Source organism: Triturus cristatus, chromosome 4_1 (assembly GCF_964204655.1).
Source record: "Triturus cristatus chromosome 4_1, aTriCri1.1, whole genome shotgun sequence".
NCBI classification, from domain to species: Eukaryota; Metazoa; Chordata; class Amphibia; order Caudata; family Salamandridae; genus Triturus; species Triturus cristatus.
The window spans coordinates 523,374,810-523,395,700 of NC_140585.1; the positions used below are offsets into that span (position 1 = coordinate 523,374,810).

Sequence of the window (20,891 nt, forward strand, 5' to 3'; positions counted from 1 at the left end):
TAGGAAAAAACAGGGTGGGAAGCTGGTTGCAACAGTACAAAAGAAGCCAGAACATAACAGAGCACTAGAAAGTAAACATAGGAATAAATAGTGTGAGTGAGCCTCCTCATAATCTCTAGATAATATACCGAAGAGAAAAGTGCAACCCTCTTTAATTTTATTCCTTCTCTGCGTCATGTTAAATTTCATCACAGAGTACAAACACACACTTTTTTATCAATTGGTTTCCTAAAAGTGCAACCATCACACATGCACTTATGTATATAATTATATGTTAATGGTTATTATACTGACAATTGGAAGATGTGGAACTTGAACTGCTTCGGCCAATCATAACAATCTCTTTTCTAAAATGATAATTAAGTTAATAGGCTCTTTTACTCATTTTCTACAGGTTACCACCTGCCACATGAAACAGCTCATGTATTCAATATCGTGATAAGCAACTGCATTTCATTCCCATCCCCCATTACATCCCTCCCTTCATCACCAGTAGTTTGTTTTACACTAGTTCTATCTCAATAGCCTGTACCACCAACACCTTCTTGAATTAAATCCATGTTTGTGGCACACACAGCTGTGTTTCCATGTACCACAAAGATTGAAAGGAAGGTGCAACTATTCCAGTAACAACCCTCCTCCTTCATCTAAGCCACCCAGATATTTGACCTGATGTGCAAAGATCTTGACACTCATGACCCAATATTTAAAATGTTTTGCCAATTAATACTGAATACTGACATTTATTTATTCAACAAACATTCTACTTTATGATTTCCTTAAGTTTATGTAGTGTGACTTCAATGCTTGTTTGCATCTGCTTTTGTAGGCTATGTTCATGTAAGCAGGGACATTGTTTCCCGTTATCTTATAAGTTCTGTTAACCAGACCTACCCTGAAATAAAATGAAATTATGATAGTCATTCCTACAAGGAAGAAATCATGAAAACCAGGCGCATAATTAAAATGTAACCTGCCAATGACCAGAGCCTCAAAAGGGCACTGTAATGCAGTATATTAAGTCATCAAATATAGATTGGCGCCCTCTATGGACTGGTTTTATTTAGTAAATACCTTCACAAACTATTGATGCAAGTCTGGTGAGTGAGTGAAGGAGAGGCAGGAAAGCAGACAGTGACAGTCGATATTTTGTATGTGCTCTGTGCGATTTGGGGTATGGGTACTAGCAATCTGAATTCCCATGTGGTTCCAGGTTTTAATGTCTGTTAATGCCCATTTCGGCTTGGGCTCATAATCACAATGTGGGTAATCAACAGCACGGACAGGAAGGGCATTAACCATTGCTCACGCCCTGAGTTGAGGCCAATTAAGCTTAATTATCACAAAGTATTACTGTTCTTATAGTCACATCAATTACAAAGAAAATTCTGTTTCCATGCACACACCACATGAAATGACTACGTTAGTACTTACGTTTGCAGCACCAAGTAGGATCAGTGTAGGCCCCAGGCCAATTGTGTATATTGACCTAAGCATTACAGATACCAAAAAAGGACGGATGCCAAAAGGCTTGGGGAACAAGAAGAGCATGGCTGTGCAGACGGCCACAGCTATCCAGAGGAGAACAGAAACCAGGGGGGGCAGGGTACCTGCGAAAGAAAACAAACGTTTAACGCCAGGAGGCATGAAGAACGGCGCCACAGAATATTTGGAAATAGCATTTAACTAAAAAGTGTTATCTGCATTGTGATGACTTCTCATCACCATACCATGGTTCTGATGGTCGTAAAGTAATATCAATCAATAAAGACAGTCAATAAGGGTCCCCACTACCAATATATTCAAGTCACGGGGGTTTATTAGTGTACCTTCTGCTGAGCGTCACATTAAAGAAAAGGTTAGTAAGAGAAATACCCATGATGACAGATTTTTCCAAATTATTGATACTAGATTAGACTATACTGGTTTGCAACTTTTGTTCACAAGGATTTAACAAGTAGCTGAACAGGTCGACAGTGGTATTATTTCCGTCTTTGATACTGAAGGGCCGATGTATGGCTCTCATATAATTAAAAACTCTATTAAGTCCTCGAGGCTCAAACATGAAGAGAGACAGTGAATAATTATCGGTATGAACGAGCTTCCACAGCAGAGAAAAGGTAAATGGATGCTTTATTTTAAAAGGTAAACAAGCCTCCACAACAGAGAAAAGGTAAATGTATGCTTTATTTTAAAAGTTCAGTCATCAAATGGGTTATGCATATGGGTTATAAACCAGTCCCACCACTTTGCAAGCAGAAGATATGGGTAGCAAGTGCTCGCCCTAAATGGCACCGTAGAGATGACGCGGGCTCTTAAGTACACCAAGTCCTTCTTCCCCATCAGTCCCGCATGCACATGCACCTGTGTTCCCAGATGGACAGCGCAGCTTCCGCGTGAATGCGCCGCGCGAGACTACCACAACTGTTCCCGCCTCCACCGATAATGAAATAGAGATAGACATCACGTGGCGCGGTCACTGGTAAACACGCAACACATGGACACTGCACGAGATACTCTGACGTGCTGCCGATGCGGCAAAATTGACATTTACCCTACTGGGAAAGATAAACTCACCACTTAATGAGGCTGTAACAGTATTGCTCACACGTTGAAATTCTGTAAAGTTATACATAACACATGAAGCGTTTTAAGCAAGCAAAACAAAAATAAATGCATGTTTTCTTCATTAAAAATAAACATTTGCGGAGATTCAACATTGTTCAAACCAGAGTATGCCATCTATTTACAAAGGAAAATACATTCATTTAATTGCAGAGGCATTCTCAGAAGATTTATGCTGTAGCTAAAATAAACACCCTGCGCTTCATTCCTTACTGTACTAAAAGCAAGAACAGGCTTCAAAACAAAGGCAGGACTAATAAACCGTCTAAATCATATTTGGCTGCGGCAACCTGTGTTTCATTTGCATTAGACTTAGAATCAAGATTGACCAGAGCTGATTAGGGGCTAGTAGCTTGACTCACTGGCCACACGCAATAAATGGTCTGTGATATACTGAATTAAAAAGGATATTATTATGACCTCCCACAGTTTTATTTCTACCAATACGCGGAATATTTAACTTTACGACCTCGTGAACACACGCTAAACAAAATGATACACGACTACGTCACATTTCCTAGGTCTGTGACATGTAAATTGGATCAATTACATACAGAATAAAAAACAATTATATGTTTAAGGTATCCCACTTATTGCATTTCCAAAGCAATGATAATCTCGTGTTCTAAGTATTTTTTTCCAAACAGCGGCCATTTTACAGCAGAACTTCAAACTCAGTTGCAAATTTTTCCCAGTGATCACCGTCAAATTGCTATCCAGGAGAAAGTGCCTGGACTGGTAAACAAATACAAAATGGATATAATGACCACGTCTCTGCCTCGTTCAGAAAACAGCTTAATTTTTTAATTATTTCCCAATCCAATTTCTCGTCCCAGGCCTAAATCCATCCCGTTTCCAATGCTCCACACCCTAAAAGGAAGGGTCAAATCCTTACACCCTTGGAAAGTGCCACAAAGCAAGACTGAACCCAGGTACTCCTGTTTTTCTCATCTGTTTCGACTTGGGGCAGGATCCAGGGGCACTGCTAGCAAGCGTATGGCATAATGGGACCAGGTAAGTGGTAGACTTGGTGGGTCGGCACCTCAAAGATGAAATTTGGATGGCTTCTGCAGGGCAAGATAAAAAGCACACAATAGCACAGCAGGACAGCCGGATAGCAGCCAGGGTAGTGGCATCTCTCCAATGTGGCATAATATGGCAAAGCCGCACAGTGGGCCAACCGGAACAAGAGAAGATGAAGGCCATGAATCAGACTGGGCCACTCAAATCTTCGGACTTCCGTAGTTTGATCTGCTGAAGTGAACTCCAGGAGCTAGGAGGACGACAAAAGGAGATCTCTGGGGTGAAGCGCCAGTCAGCTGGGTAGCCGTCCGTCTTTGTTGCAGAGGACAAACTTTCCTGTTCGGCGATGCATGTCTGCAAAGCTGTCATGATGGCAACTTCCGCATGACCCTGACGCTAGCGCATCCCTCTGGAATAAGACGAGGTAGGATGAGGACTATTGATTGGCTGAGATCCCCTCGGTCTCTAGAGGTCACCACAAAAGGACTTACCCCTTGAGTAGTGTGTTACTACAGAACGTACATGCCTCCAGGTGCAGGTCCCAGATGCTAGAGTGTCGCTTTGGGTTGTGTAAGTAACATGATGGCTTCATGTCTCCTCAACAATGCACAGCCGTAGCTCGGCTCAGAGCTTTCAGAGTTGGGGCGGGGATTCCAGCTGACTTTCAGAAATGCCATGGATTTAAGTGTTGTGAAAATAATACATTTTGTTTCAAGAGAAAGTAAGAGCATTTTTTGATTAGCTGAACTTTGAAATAAACACCTGATCGAAATAATAATTTAGTTAATTTACATATTGCTCATATATCAGTCTGTTGGCGCTATTAAGATGTACCATTTAATCTGCATTGATCTGGGAATTAAGGTCTATATCAAAATAGAAGGGCTAAGGGAAGTTAGTGAAGAGCACAGGGAAAGGGTCACCATATCCCTTCATTTCCTAATGTATCACCAGTGGCCAGTCTACACAGAAGCCCAGACATATGGCAGAGCTGACATGCTTGGTTGCCAATATTTCAGAGTATCTGCTGCTGCAGTCTGCAGGTGCCGGTCATATTTCAGACACTCAAACATTCTGTACAATCACTGGTTCATCTCACTCTTCTCTTCATATAGAAGACAGTCCAGGTGTAGCAGCATTTTTTGGAATCCACTAACCTTTTTATTCTGTCCTCTAACCGCGCCCTCCCCCCCAAAATGAAGGTTGGTTTATTTAAGTAAGGTTTGGTTTTCAGTTAGGGATGAAAACATTTTAAAACATGCACACTTACAATTGACATCACCATTTCAATATCAAGAGTGAGGCACTGTGGTCGGGGAATATCAAATTGACCAGCTACGGGTCAGGCATGCAGCGTTTACGGGGTATGGGCTTATTATGGCTGTTAGATTTGGGGGTCTCTGGTTGGCATAGGTAGGTACCTGTGACAAATAGGGACCCTTGCCTCTAGTCAGGGTGAGGGGGTACACTCCCAAAATAACCCCTGCTCACCCCCTTGGTAGCTTGGCACGAGCAGACAGGCATATCTCAGAGGCAGTGTGTAAAGCATTTGTGAACACATACAGTAATCAAGTGACAACACTACAGATGGACACCACACAGGTTTTATATAAAAAATAAGTATTCTTTATGTAGTTTTAACACAAGACCATAAACGACAAAAATCCACAATACTGTTACTTAAAAATGGTAGAATTGGCTTAGTTCTCTTTAGATCTTAAATGTGACACTTAAGTCAATGTACCTTAAGATGCGACACGCAGGGCAACAAAAGTGTTGCAGGGAAGGTGATGCGGTAGGTCCTTACACGCAAAGGGGGTGATGCGTTGAAGATCTGGTGCAAAGAAACAAAGATGGCGTCTTCTTGTTGATGCGACACTCTTCTCCGATGTTGCGAGATGTCTCGGCTCGATGCGTCAGTTGCAGCGACAACACCCTTGTCCAGTGATGCGACGACAGCGGATTTGGCGGCGACACTATTCTCCAACGATGCGAGACGCTTCCGCTCGATGCAACAGTTGCAGCAGCGACACCCTTGTTTAGTGATGCGACGACAGCGGCTGCGACGGTGACACGCTTCTCCGTGGATGCGAGGTGCATCTTGTGATGTGGTGCAATGCGACATCTCCAGCAGCGACACCCTTGTTCAGTGATGCGACGGCAGCGGCTGCGATACGCTTCTTCGGTGTTGCGAGACGCTTCTCAGGATGCGGTGCAATGCGACAGCTACAGTGGCGACACCCTTGTACAGTGATGCAGCGGCTGTGACGGCGACACGCTTCTTCGGTGTTGCGGGATGCTTCTCGTGATGCGGCGCAATGCTACAGCTACAGCGGCGACACCCTAGTTCAGTGATGCGACAGCAGCAGCTGTGACGGCGACTCGCTTCTTCTTCTTGAGTCGCGCTTCCAGCTCCTTGCGACACGCAGTCCCTCAGAAGGCCCAAATACAGCTACAGGCACTTCCAAAGAACTCTTGGGGAGCTGGTGGTTGAAGTCTGTTGTCCCTGAGACTTCAACAGGAGGCAAGCTCTTTTCCAAGCCCTTGGAGATCCTTCACAAGTTGAATGAAAATGCACACAAAGTCATTTCTCCTTTCTTTGGCAGTCAGGCAACCACTGCAGGCCAATCCCCCAAGCAGCACTTCAGCGTAGGGATTATCTCTCCTGAGTTTCTTCTGGATCCTCTCCTCAGCAAAGGTTTCTTCTTGTTCCCCAAAGTGATCTAAAGTTTTTGGGTTTGGGTCCCAATATTTATACCAAGTTTTTCTTCGTTCTCTGAAGGCAGAGAGGCCTTTGCCTAGTCCAAACTAGTTCTGGTCAGTCCTGGAGCACTTTGTTTACATGACTCCTTCTTTCCTTTCAGAGTGCACGGCAGGGACATCAGACGCACCACACGAGGCGGAGCCAGCATTGTGGAGGGAAGGCACAGCCCTATTCAGGTCCCAGGTGCAACTCCTCCCTCCCCATCTAGATGCAGATCTCTCTTCACCACTGGGCTGACTCACCCTGTCTCCTGGAATCCCCCAGCCCTGTCACTCAAACTCCAGACAAGGAATACACAGCCTGGCAGAGGCAGGTTTGAATGGCTAGACAAGAAAATACCTACTTTCTAAAAGTGGTATTTTCAAACACAGAATGTTAAAACCAACTACACTAAAAGGTGTATTTTATCATTCTGAGTTCAGGCATACTAAATTCTACCATGTTCCCTGAGTCAGTTAGGATTATAAGATGCAATAGCAGTTAGCTCCTGAGGCTTGAGCCGGGAGCAGTGGCACGACGTTATTGGTATTATTTTAAGTTCTAAAGTCTGTTGGCATTATTTCAACTTTGATTAAATTGTATTTTAACCAGCGCGCCGTTTTTAAAAGTACAAGCACCTATTTCTAAATCGACACTTACTTGGGTCCATCGGTGCTCTGCGGATAGCGTGGAGTTGCTGTGGGCGGTGGGTGAGGCTTGGGATTTTTGAGCTAACCTCCCCGAGACGGTCGGAGTAGCTCAGCCATCTTGGATAGGGGGGAAGTTGGCGGTGTAGCTGCCCGGCCGGATCCTCACAGAAGCCCATAAATGTTTGCACTGACGCGACCGCGCTAGCAGTTAGCTCCTGAGGCTTGAGCCGGGAGCAGTGGCACGACGTTATTGGTATTATTTGAAGTTCTAAATTCTGTTGGCATTATTTCAACTTTGATTAAATTGTATTTTAACCAGCGAGCCGTTTTTAAAGGTACAAACACCTATTTCTAAATCGACACTTACTTGGGTCCATCGGTGCTCTGCGGATAGCGTGGAGTTGCTGTGGGCGGTGGGTGAGGCTTGGGATTTTTGCGCTAACCTCCCCGAGACGGTCGGAGTAGCTCCGCCATCTTGGATAGGGGGGAAGTTGGCGGTGTAGCTGCCCGGCCAGATCCTCACAGAAGCCAATAAATGTTTGCACTGACGCGACCGCACAGGGGACGCGCGCAGCGGGCGCGCCGCTGGCACGCCGAAGGCGTGCCTAAGGCGCCTAAGGCAAGCCCGTCTGTGCCGGTCCGCGCCGGTCCGGCGCAGGGCGCTGGCAGCCTGGGTGACACCGTGCCTGATTCCATTAAATATTCGCGGGAGGAACTTGTTGCCCTGGCCTCTACCTGTTCTTTTTCACTCTGGCACCCGCATGAACAATCTTTTTACTGTAAATCATGTTCATTTGAACTAACTCCGGCCCAGAGGGCCATGTGCTCTTTAGGGTTTAAGGAATTTAAATTCCTGAGCCTTAACTGCCGCTCTCTGATCAAGCAACATGCTGAGGTCTTTGATCTTCTGTCCGATGAGTCTCCAGATGCTCTCTTTTTTACAGAGACCTGGCTTAATCAGGATGTCGTGGCAGTACCTTGGCTGGCTCTCCCGCCCGGCTAAGTGTTGAAAACGCTGAATCAGCTGTGGGGGAGAGAGGGTGGGTGGCTATGGTAGTTAAGGAGGCATATAGGGTTAGTCTGGAAAGCGAACCTATAGTGGGCTGTGAATCTGCCACGTTCAAAATCGGGCTAACACATAACTTTTCACTAACCGGTCTCCTGATTTATAGGCCTCCCGGACCAGCAAAGAGCTTTAGGGAAGACCTATTAAACAAAGTGAGTCACTTTGCCAGTAAGGCAGCCAATTTTACCATTCAGGGTGATCTAAACCTCCATTTTGAGAACATTGAAAAAGTGGAGATCGTCAGTCTTCTGGCAGACCTAGAAGCCTTCCAATAAAGACAGCATGTGCTTGAGGCCACTCATGCAGCTGGTCATCTGTTGGATCCCGTTATTTCTAACCTTCCTCAGATTATAATGTGCACCCCAATCCCACAGGCCTGGACCGACCCCTTTTCCCTGCTACTTCAGACTAAGCTCTTCCCCCTTGCTACCATTTAGCTGCCGTGACCTGCTTTAGCTCTTGTTTCTGGTTATTTTGCTGCGCTGGGACGCCTCGTTGCTGTGGCAGCCATGCGCAATATAAATCTCAAATAATAATAATAATAATAATAATCAAACTGCCCATTCTGACCTATGGAGAACAGGTAGCCTTGCAATAGTGAAAAACGAAAATGGCTGTAATTCACTATTAGAACATGCCACACACACCAGGGCATGTCCTACCTTATCCTTACAATGCACCCTGCCCTTGGGCCTACTGTAGGGGTGTCTGATATGAAGAAAAGGGACGGTTTAGGGACTGGCAAGTGGGTGCACTTACCCAGTCAGCATGACAGTACCAGACTGCACGCATGCTCTGCAATGGCAGGCCTTAGACACACTTTTACAGGCTGCTTCTGTGGGTGGCACAACCAGTGCTGCAAGCCCACCAGCAGTATTTGGATTACCAGCCCTGGGCACTCCTGGTGCACTGTACTAGGGTCTGACAGGTAAACCAATCCAACCAATTATGGAATCACTAATTCATACATCAATTTACAATAGGGAGAGCATATGCATTTTAGCACTGAACAGAAGTGGCAAAATGCCCAGAGTCCTAAAACCAACAAAAACAGGTCAGACAAAATACAGGAGGAAGGCAAAAATCGCAAGGATGACCCTGCAAAAAGGGCCAAGTCCAACAATGGCTATGCACCCTGCAATACAATCTATTGGACTGAGCACAGTGCTTAATTTGAGCCAGTGGTTACCGATGCTCAGCATCGGCACTTAATTTTCAACCCTGGAGTTTTCATGAGCATCAGTTAAGGACACATTAATTTATGGTAGGCACGGGGAGATTAAGCGATTTGCCCACAATCACAGGAAGTTGAGCTGACGCAGAGACTCAAACCTGGTTCCCCAACTCCGAAGTCACAGCTCTTGACATTGCGCCACATCCTCCCCCCAATTTCTTGGTTAGTAGTTGGTTCTTTTTTAGGCAGCGCTCACAGGAGAAATTATCTGGTGCAAGCTTCCTCCTCACGAGTGGCACTTATTTATTTTACAAATTGGCCACTGACTGAACACCAGATGTGACCCCTTATCCCTTGTAGATGAGAGACAACTTATTAAAAAAAATGAAAGAGAAAGTCACTGCCTACCCTCACAATCCAAGATTTGACAATGGGAGGTGTCAGAAAATGGGTTATTCATTTGGGAAGGATGGCCACTTACCAACCTAATAAACACACTGTGGTTAGGTCACAACATAGTTCTAAGAGAAATTTGGTAGCCGTGGCACAAGCTGCAGGCAGTTGCACAGAGAAACGAGTGTTAAGTTCAAGCAGTACCAACAGTGGTAAAGCTAAGATAACCACAGAATAAAATTCCCCAAATAATATAGAAAGTAGAGAAAATGTAAAAAGTAAAAAAACACAAAATGGTTAAAATGAAGTATAGATGAAGTATAGGAAACCAGTGATATGTATTTTATTTTTATCTTTTGGGACAAAATGGTGAAAAAATATTACCTAGAAGACCAATGGAGAAATAAAGGCTATATTAAGTCTCAGAGCGGCTTTCAACACCATTTCTCATAATATCCAACTTAGACTGTCACAGGATTGCAGGATAAGGGATAAAGCAGTAGCTTGGTTCTTTTCCTTTGAAGGCCGGAGCTTTCAGGTCTTGGACAAACCCCATTTTTCGGGGACCTTCACCATTGGGGGCAGAGTCCCACAAAGTTCATCCTTGAGTCAGACTGTTTTAATATGCATGTTCAACCTCTGGCAGACCTGGAGGCATCCTTCTGCACTATTCTCTTTTGCTGAAGACAATCAATTCGTTTTTTCACTTCCACAGATGCAAAGCTGCTCAGCGGAATACTTTACAACTTACTTCCTAGTCGCTTCTAACTGCAAGGGGTAGAACTGTCTCCACCTTAATGTAATAAAATGCAAGTGCCGGTGATCGAACACCAGCCTTTGCTCTGGTGTCTAGCCTGGTGGCAAGACCCTCAGCCCATTTCCTTTTCCTTAGCCTGCATAAGAGATCTGGTGCTTTGGCGCAGAAGTGAGCTCTTAGATTGGCTAGGACTAACTTAGCTACTCTGACTTGGTACAAAAAGAGCTAGAGCAGGAGGTCAGTGGTCAGCTACCTGACCTCTCAACTTTGAAACGCGCTGCTGTCTCACCTTTGTTTCTGCCACAGCAATGCTCTCTTTAATAAACAGCTTAAAACCTAGCTCTTCGAGGGCAGCCTTATTCCGTGGAAGGTATCGTAGCAGTGCTGGGAAGCTCTGGCTGGGTAGCTATGCACTTTATAAAAACATTACCCAAGTTCAGAGGACACTTTTGCACCTGAAATGAAAACAATGAAAAGTTACCAGAAAACTATTCTGCCTAACAAAGACCAGGAGATCAGGTGCTGAGTTAGTAATCTTCTACGCTGATAAATTCCCACTTCTTGCCATCTCTAGGGTTCTCTCCTAAGGAACTCCAGTCACAGCTGCAAGCTTGAGACAGGTCTCTTTGCCCCTTCTTCTTGATAATGACAAGAGTCCAAAAAGTTTCTTGATGCTGGAAAGTAACTCTTGGTCTCGCCCACAGCCCTCAAGGCCACAGGGTAGACTTCTAGTCACCAGGTCTTTCCCCATCCAGGACTCGCTCCTTGCATTCAGTCCCAAGCGTTTAACAAGGCCTTCTTCACAGCATGGATCCCTACTGCCTTTTGCGTCACTTTAGCCATAAGAGGAGGCCAACCGTTTGACCCTGGAAAAACAGGTCCAGTCCCTGGGCGGCAGAAGGACTCCTTCCCTTCAGTCCTTGTCACTAACAGCCAGGTAGATGTTTCTTCCCAAATCCTGTAATGTTCTGAGGAGGAGGTGGTGGTGAGGTGACAGTTTTAGCCTGTGCACTAGCCAGTAACTGGGGAGTTACCTACACATAATCCTAACTATTTTCACACTCTATCCCCAACTCTTGTTTCAGCACTTCTTCTCTTAGTTTTTGTCAAAGCTCCCCAGAAGCCCTAAAACAAGATGTGAGAGCTGTCCCTTGTTCCAACAACGGTTTGGCCCCTGTTCCAAAAGGCTAAATCCTTCGTAAGTGCCACTTGGTGACTACAACCTCCTGCCTTCGTGGTCCAGAGGCAATACCACTGACTTACAGGAGCCGGGTCATTTGCAGGTTAGGCAAGAGCATGTATTGGACCTCTTGAGTACAGCTAAACCAAACCAGTTTTAAACTGGTTTTTCTCTCAGGCAGCACAAAGTACACTTTCTTAAAGTAACTTTTCTACTAAAGTTATCAAAAATCTACTTTCACCACTGAAGTGGATATTTGAATCAAATATCCAGTTCAGTGGATGTTTGGATGTAGAAACGCGATTTTATTCATATCTGGGCCTGTTTCTGGAAAATACAACTTTACCTACAGTTGGACCTGGCATTCTTGGCATGGTTTTCTCCCTTGGCGTGGTTTTCCCCCTAACCTTTTGCCTACAGAACTCCTGTTTTTGCTGACCTTAGGACTTTACGCACTTTACCACTGCTAACCAGTGCTAACGTGCTTGTGTCTTCAGCTTAAAACATGGTAATGTTGACTTGTACTCAATTGGCATATTTAATTTATGTATAAGTCCCTAGTGAAGTGACACTACATGTGCCCAGGGCCTGTAACGTAAATGATACTGGTGGGCCTGCAACATTGATTGTGTCACCCACTTAAGAAGCACTTTAAATATGTCTTAGATCTGCCACTGCAGTCTGTATGTGTGCAGTTTTAAAACTGCCATTTCGACCTGGCGAAGTAAACCTTTTGCAAGGTCCAAACCTTCCTTTTTAATACATATAAGTCACCCCTAGGGTAGGCCCCTATAGTTAGTCTGGAGCCAGGGCCCGGAAGGCAGTACATCTGTGAACTTCAAAGGTATGCCTCTAGAAGCTTCTCCCCACTTCAAATGGACAACTGTGTATAAACACTGGACCTCAGACACCAACTCTTGAGTACACTTCTGGACCTGTGGATACTCTGCCAGGAAGAAGGACCGCTATGCTGCTGGAAGGACTCCCACTTTGCTGGACTGCTGATCTGAAGGAACTGCTGCCCTGCTTTGCTGACCTACTGCCCTAATGTTTGGGAAAGGAGAACTGAACCTGACAATTCCTCTTAAACTTAGGACACCAGATTGATTCTAAGGGCTAGTCTGCTGGCCTCCTGATCTGAGCCTGAGGGATATAAATGCTCCTCAGCATCCTGTACCAGCCCCTGAACCCAGCTGCAGCGACTTCCAGACCCCCAAATGGTGCCAGATAGGTCCTGGACCCTTGGTGTGACTCAGCAGGCTCAAATCAAGCTTTTGGGCTCTTCACAACCATGAAAGGGCCCGTTCGCACGAGACCTCGCAGTTTGCACAACAATTCTACACGAAGTATCGCCAGCTTGACTCGTCGAACTCCAGCATTGACCACTTACGGGGACAACCAACACGAAGAACCAGCTGACCGGTCACCGTGCTTGGCCTCCTCTACATGCTCCAGTATCCCACAATGCTTTCCTTGCTCCTCCTAACCCTCTCCAAAGTGAACAGGACTCATGACGCTGTCTTGAGAAGGTAAAACATCAGTGGGACTAATATGGAGACTGTAGTCGACCTGCGCTCCATCACGATTGGCCTGAACTTATAGCTTTGACCTGGTTCAGCAAGACCAGATATCCCAAGTTGGCGCTTTATGCTTTTTGGTGCTATTTTCACTAAGATCTTTAAAAATTCATATCTCTTGCTCTACTGATTTGTTTTTTGTCGTTCTGGTCTTGTTTCATTTATTCAACCCAGCTCTAGTATTCTAACCTTGTCTGAGATCCTTTTGGTGTGGTGTTTTGCACAAACACTTTACACATTGCCTCCAAGTTAAGTCTTACTGCTCTGTGCAAGCCACCAGGGGGTTGAGCATAGATTAATTTGGAGTTTGCCTGTGCCTTACCCCAGGGGCGACTCCTCCGTTATAGCGGAGGAGCATCGCCCCACTGAATTGCCCCCAGAGACGAAACAAAAATGGTAATGACGTTAATTCATTACCATTATATTTTTTGTCACCCCGTCTTGAACTGAGTGTCAGGGCAGGGCGGGGTCTCCTGAATGGCAGCAGCAGCAAGGAAGAGGATGGGCTGCCTTTTGTACTTTTTCAAAGTGTGCGTGTCTTTTTGGCCGTCTGTCTAGTGACGGCCAGCCATACAGGCGCACTTTAAACCTCTAAACTCAGCTGTCTTAAGACAGCTGGGTTGAAAGTAAGTGCAGGCATCCAGTGCCCTTGGGAGCCCCGACAGAGGCCATTTCCTCCGATCAGGACGGCTTGGGAGCCTCCCTCAAGGATAGAAGACGATTGAGGATGTTGCGCTCGCTGCAGGAAAAGAAGTGTGTTTTATTTTATTTAATGAATTATTTATTTTGTTTTTTGCCACCTGTATCACCACCCTCGGGACAAGCCAGCCGCCACTGCCTGACAAGGATTGTGGTTGGTGCTTGACCAGGGCTCCCACACCAGGCAACCAGTACCCTAACTTCTCACACCTACCACATAAAAACATATTTTGGGTAATGGTACACTGCAAGGGCATACTAGTTTCAATGTATAGTATGTCACATTTGTATATATTAGGTATCCACACACTGCCCTTTGAGCTTACAGGGCATATTTTACAGATGAATTTGCTGATAAATAATAACAGTCATTCGCGTGTTTTTTTTTATGTCAGTCCCCCGGGGCACAAGCAGGCATCCACTTCTGTCTTTTTGCTGAGATCAGCTGTCCACACAGAAGTGGATGCCTGCTTGTGCCCCGGGGGAACTGCAGGACAGCCGTTAGCATTTGCAATGCAATAGGTCCCTAGTAGGCTTACAGTGTACAGGCGCCTCATGCGTGGATGGCGCATTGTATTCTCTGATCGTGGCTTTACTGATGATCTTCTCTCACCTTGATGGCGCTGGTCGAAGCTCTGTTTGCTCTTCTCTGCACTGCCTGCTCACACAGGCTCTCCCCCAGGCCCCAGCTGCCTTTTACTGCCATACGCCAGTTACAAGATTGACTCCCCCTCAAATGCCGTTCAGTAGCTCGGACTGACGCTTGGCAGGCACCCGCATTTCGAAGGGACGGTGCAATGAGCCTAACTCTTCCCCCGTGCTATTTGCCTTTCAATGCCAGAGGCCAGACGTGACCGACTCGGGCACCAGCCCTACCGTCATCGTTATTGCACCTTTCTAATAGCTGGCTGTCCATGCACCATACCTGCCGTTTTTTAAAATTGATTCTTTCCCAAACCCATCAACTACTTACATGCTACTTATTTCTAGCCCTCATGGCTTTCATTGGCTAGCTGTACTATATGGGAATATTTAATAATTTCAATTTGGGAATATGCCTTTGCCTACAAATAGGTATATGGATTAATGGTACCACAAATATATTTATCGATCTGCCTCTCAAGGGTTACATTGAGACACCTCATGTATCGCCATCTGCCTTGCAGTATTAGACATAAATGCTATAAAAATACATATGATGTACTCGTGTCCAAAATGTTGAACACTTTATTTTGTACAAACATTCTACACCACGTTACTAAGCTGATGTTATTTAAAGCAACAAAACCTACTTTACTTTGTGTTGTGTAGCGTAATTGTTAATGATATACTAATTGACTGCTGCACTTTCTGTGTGTGTGTGTGCGCAGCAGTAGAGGGATACTGCACCCCGGCTCCACCCAAAAAAAGAAAATGTGCGCTTTTTAACACAACACAGCATTATGCTGCTGCGCAAGGTGGTGATGCAGAACCCATTTGTCCTCAAGGAGCCAAGGCACATACATAGTTACACTGCTCATTAGACATTAATACATAATTACACTCCACATATATCCACTTGGCTTCAAAACACATAACTACACTCAACAAAATTCAACTCAGCAACACGCACCATATTTACACTCCACATAATTCTACACCATGCCACACAGTTCCATCCACACAATGCCACACCACACAATTTAATGCCACACAATTCCATACAACACAACAAAATTACACTCCACTCCATAGCACATAATCACACCACACATAAATCTACTCCATGGCACACAGCAACACTCCACATAAACACACTCCACACGTGCCACATAATTCTACTCAACTCAGTCCCACACAATTTCATGCAACACAATTCAACTCCACACAATTCAATTCCACAGCACACAATTTCACTCCACAACACAATTCCACTACACACCGCATACATGTAATCCACACCACAGAATTCCACCTCATGCCACATAATTCAATACCACCTCACATAATTCCACTCAATACATGACACTTCACAACGCACAATACCACATCAGTCCACTCCAGTTAATACCACATAATTACTATCCACATAATTCCATTGCACAAGCATACCCTCAACCAACATTTCTCATATTGGTTCACTTCAGGTCTTATAGCAGTTTCTTTACCGTAACTTTTCAAAAAATCCACACCACAAACACACACTCTCCTCCACTTCTTTTGGTGTGTACACAAACGCAGCCTCTTTATGTGTCTATAACCTTCTCTCCCATTCATTCTCTCTAACACACTCTTTCTACTACTCTATCTAGTCTTCATTCGCCACTTCATACACAAACTACCTATTCCTCTATCTATTTTATACAGCTCTCACCCCTATCTATTCACCATAACACATAAATACACTACACACCACACAATTCAACCCCACACTCTTTCACAACTAACAATTCCAATCCAAACCACATAATTCCACTACAAACAACATACATCCACTCCACTCCAAACAAAAAACATAAGTAAAAAACAATATCATTTACAATGCCAATAGCTCAAACTCTCGCAAATGCGAGACCTATTGCATTGCAAATGCTTGTTCCTTCTATCATCCTCCACTGTGCCTGCACCCTCTCAGTACCACCACCCAGTGGTGGCCACTACCATGAAATGTGTTGGTAGCTGAAGCACAGCCGGCTTCACAGTTTGCCATGCTCAGTATTTCCTGGAGTACTGGCTTATTCAGAAGTGTTAGCAACATAACAATTTTTCAACAATGTAACACAGGTGATAACATTTTAGCATAAAGTCTGGTCTATTTAAGCAAAGCAATATAAAAGCAAAAATAGAACATGTTTAGACAAGCTGAGATGGCGGGAATGTGCACATAAAGGCGGCAGTTTTCCCATGTCACAAGATGCAGCGACTGCAGAAGTAAATTAAAGGAAGCTTTGTAGAGCTCAGCAAAGGACCCTCAGCACATGAAATGCTGAATTCATTTATCTTTTGATACAAGGGCTAATGAAAAAAACTAAAACAAATGCAGGATATGCTGATTAACACAGAACTAAAACACCACTACTGTGATAGCCCAGCCGAAAGCATCGGATACTTATTTTTTGTAGAAAGCTGACATTTTAAGCGTAACGGCTAAGAAAACACAAACATACATACATAAAGTGATGTTTGAAAGTAAATCAAAATTCCCAAACAGGAATGAGTAAGTGTATATTCTGTGCAGCAAAGGTACACATCTGATGATTTTGTCCACGATTTTATACTACAGTCAAAAATGCGCACGACCCTAAAATGCACGTGGTAAAAGTGCATTTGTACGTGTAACTAGTACCAGTTTCTTGTATTTTTAAATCTAGTAACTAGTGCTACTAAGCATTCAGTCACAGTCGACTTGGTTAACGAATAATTATTAGGTTAGTGCTATATGTGGCCTTCTGTGATTGGCGGCCTGCAAAGAACAACAGGACACTTTTTACATTCTCAAAGGAGATTTTTTTATTTTTTAAAACAGAGCATTTTAGTTAATGGAACAGATACTGCTTTAAAAACAAATGTTTGCAATCAGAGGAAATTCCAGGGGTATCTAGTCCACTGATTACTCCACCCCACACCTCCTGACAATTCCCAAAGGGGGGAGTTGTGCAACAGGGATAGCTTTGTGTATCCATTACCACCTCCTGTGGTGTCGGTAGTTGTTCAATGGCTTACAATCACAAAACATCACATTGTGAATAGCATATAAGAGGGAACGCCCATTTCCCACCCTCCTAATTGTGATGCGCAAGGGGAATTGCAAATGTCGTTTAGCACATGGTATAAAAACAATTTTGTGAATTGCAGGGTTTAAAACTGCAAAATTATGCTGTGCTCGAGTCCTATTTTCCGATTCGGACACATGCCTGGAAAAAGATGCTTATAGTCCTGTTGGCTCATCTTTTCTGATGGTACAGACTTAGTGAGGGTCATCTCCAGAAATAAAGATTATGAATGTTGAGGGGTGATAAATCAGGCAGCCATGATAATCGGAGCCAAGCGTCTACTCACCCCAGAGAAATCCATATTTTTAGCTATATAATTGTGTATCTGCATACAACTGATGCCTACTCAGGACTATAAACTTTACTCACAATGTCGGAGAATGGAAAGTTCAGTGCAGTAACCATCTAAGTGAATTATAGTCATAAGAAATAGCGTAGAGAGACCTGCAGACTTGTTTAAAGCCACCAGCGTACTGAAAACCATAAACAGCGTGCATCTATCTCACACTTTTCCATACATCATACTGCTAAGTGCTGTTTCCATTACATGATCACTGCACCTCATTATGCACCACTTGGAAACACATCCCAAAAAGGATCAAGGACAACACAATTACATCCACACACCCCACAAGAAAAAGAAAGGAATGCATTGAATAAGACAAAAGAAGAAATAATTCAGAAAATAAATCCGTTAGGTTTGAATGCTGAAGCATTGACAGAACCAATAACAATTGGTCCTGCTATTCCCTTGTATGGTGATAAACGAGATACCCTGACATTACAAACAGTGACAGTCCCACAGAATAGTTCTAGAAAAGAGATAGTGATGTTGGAAGGTCAAACTAGTGATAGTGATTTGAATGTCTCGTTATTAGATCTCCCAAATCTTGAGAAAGTGACTGAAACCCCGAAGAGAGAATTTCACCCGTAGATACAAGGAGAAAAGTACCAACTGTCACTCCAGTGGCAGGAAATTCTACAGGGTGTTCACCAGAAGACCTAGAGGAGTGGGCAAAAGGAAAAGAAAAAACCTCAACCACAACATATAGATGTAAGCAAGTTGAGAGTGGATTTGGAAGAAATGATTTTTGGCACAATAAATTGAGACACATTAGGTTCATTTGGAGATGATGAATTGTTGTTTTTGTGCAAAAGTATAACCTGGAGAGCAAAGAATCTTCCCAAAAAAATAGTAGAGGTGGCGTCAGAATTAGGAATAGATGTAGAAAAGTCAGAAATATTTCAGAAACCATATAGATCAGAATTTACTGAGAAGGACTTGGAAAGTTTGAATGCGCCAGGGAGGAGATTACAGATAAAAGAATTAATGTATATTTTGAAGAAAAGGGGAGATGCAGACAGATGGAGAGGTAGATGGACAAGAAAGAGGAATGAAGCGGCTACAAAGGAAACATCTACCTTCCCATTAGGGAGGCAGAAAAGGTTGAAAGAATGTGTCCAATGAGAGAAGTTCCTGTTCCTTGGACTAGACAGGGTATTTTGTCTTTTACGAATGATTTTCCTAGACTAAGTGAGAAACCGGTTGAATGGTATGAGCAGGTAGAAAGATTTGTGAAAGTTTCAAAGGTTTTGTTGAAAGACTTGTATGGCCTGTTTGATATAGTGGTACCAACTGATTTGTGGATGGAATGTAAAACTACTGTTGATTGGCCAACTGAAGATTATCCCAGAGACGCAAAGACAGGTGCACCTTCAGGGTAAAAGATGAAAAAGTATCTACAGGTGATTACTTTCTTGAAAGGCAAAATTCCTCCAAAGGAAACAGATTGGGTTAAAATAGATAAAACAACTCAAGAACCAAGAGTGTCAGTGCATGCGTATTATGAGAGATTATTGCAGGTATTTAAACAGTATAGTGGATTTGAAAATATTGGTGATAAATATATGGGACATTTCGTGTATAGATTTGTGTATGGTTTGAGATCGAAAATGAGTCAGATGATTCAACAAAATATGCTTTGCTGGTAAAGCAAGCCCATAGATGACATCTTAAAGTATGCAAAGTATTGTAGTGACGATATTGACGCAAAACACAAGAAGCTGAAAGAGAAAATGATGTGGGCACAGAGTAATGGGGTCAATCAAATTTTAAATCCACAGACGCAGAATGAGGTGGTTGTGAACCAACAGCAACAGGTAGTTACTCCTCAATTACAGGTGCCACAAGCCCCTAAGCCAAACCATGTGAGCACTCTGGTGCAGAGATATAGTGCGAACACCGGATTTCGTGGACAGAGTGGTAAGAATACACAAACGGTTCAACAATATTGGATGCAGAGTAATAAGAGTGATTCAGACACGTCTTAATGACAGTTCCTGAGGGGGGAGGAAGAGTGCGTGCTTGGGCAATCCTTGGCGGTAGATCTGTCAGGTCCATTTGTTGATGGAAGAGTTTAAAGTAATGACATCACTTTCCTTGTGGATACTGGTGCTACCTGTTCTTCTGTGAGAGCAGTAGAAATTCTAAACCCACCCCTCTCGGGAGAAACTATCCAAGTTGTAGGAGATTCGAATAAGCATATAAAGACTCCAGTCACCAAACCAATAGAAGTGAATATTGGAAGCTTCAAAGACATGCATCGGTTTGTGATTCAAGTCCAGGAAATTTGTAGGGGAGAGATTTGTTGTGCAAAATGAATTGCACCATCTACTGTACGCCTAATGGTGTTGCTTTCCAAACACCTGATGAAGATATTTCTTTTAAAATGATGCTGGCGAAACAAGGGACGGAAGTGGATGAGATGTTTTCCCTTCTTACTGAAAGCAGTTTGCCTGATGAGCTGAAAAACAGAGTGAGATCAGATGTGTGAGAGTTTTCAGGAAAAGAAATTGGTCTGATGGCAAATGTAGACACAATTATAATCATGGTGAAAGAGGGTGCGACTTATCCGAACACACCCCAATACAGAATGAGTCCTGAAGTAAAAGCAGGAGTTGCTCCAGTAATTGATCAAATGAACAAGGTATTTTAAAAGAAAGAATGAGCAGTCCTTGTAATTCGCCAATCATGGGGCTTAAAAAGCCTAGTGGCAAGTATAGAATAGTGCAAGATTTGAGGAAGATTAATAAGATAGTAGTACCTTCTAGTCCAGTAGTACCAAATCAAGCATGGATTCTTTATAAGATACCTTGGGATACACATTGGTACATGGTGATTGATTTGTGCCAAGAACTCTTTTTGATTCCTTTACATCCGGATAGCCAATATCTTTTTGCATTCCGGTTCGG

The 20,891-nt window shown here is 43.8% G+C and overlaps 1 protein-coding gene across 4 annotated transcripts in view; it reads right to left on the reverse strand.

The window, feature by feature from the left end:
- ITPR2 (inositol 1,4,5-trisphosphate receptor type 2) overlaps window positions 1-20,891 on the reverse strand; it is a 1,506,646-nt gene that overhangs the window by 194,687 nt on the left and 1,291,068 nt on the right. For 2 of the 4 annotated variants that reach the window (XM_085652786.1, XM_085652784.1), the window contains exons 49-50: window positions 2,578-2,619; window positions 1,435-1,610 (exon numbers count right to left, since the gene is read on the reverse strand). In XM_085652786.1, coding sequence (XP_085508912.1) covers window positions 1,435-1,610; window positions 2,578-2,619 — 218 coding nt within the window. The remainder of the gene's footprint in view (window positions 1-1,434; window positions 1,611-2,577; window positions 2,620-20,891) is intronic. The other 2 variants (XM_085652787.1, XM_085652785.1) reach the window with 1 other exon arrangement.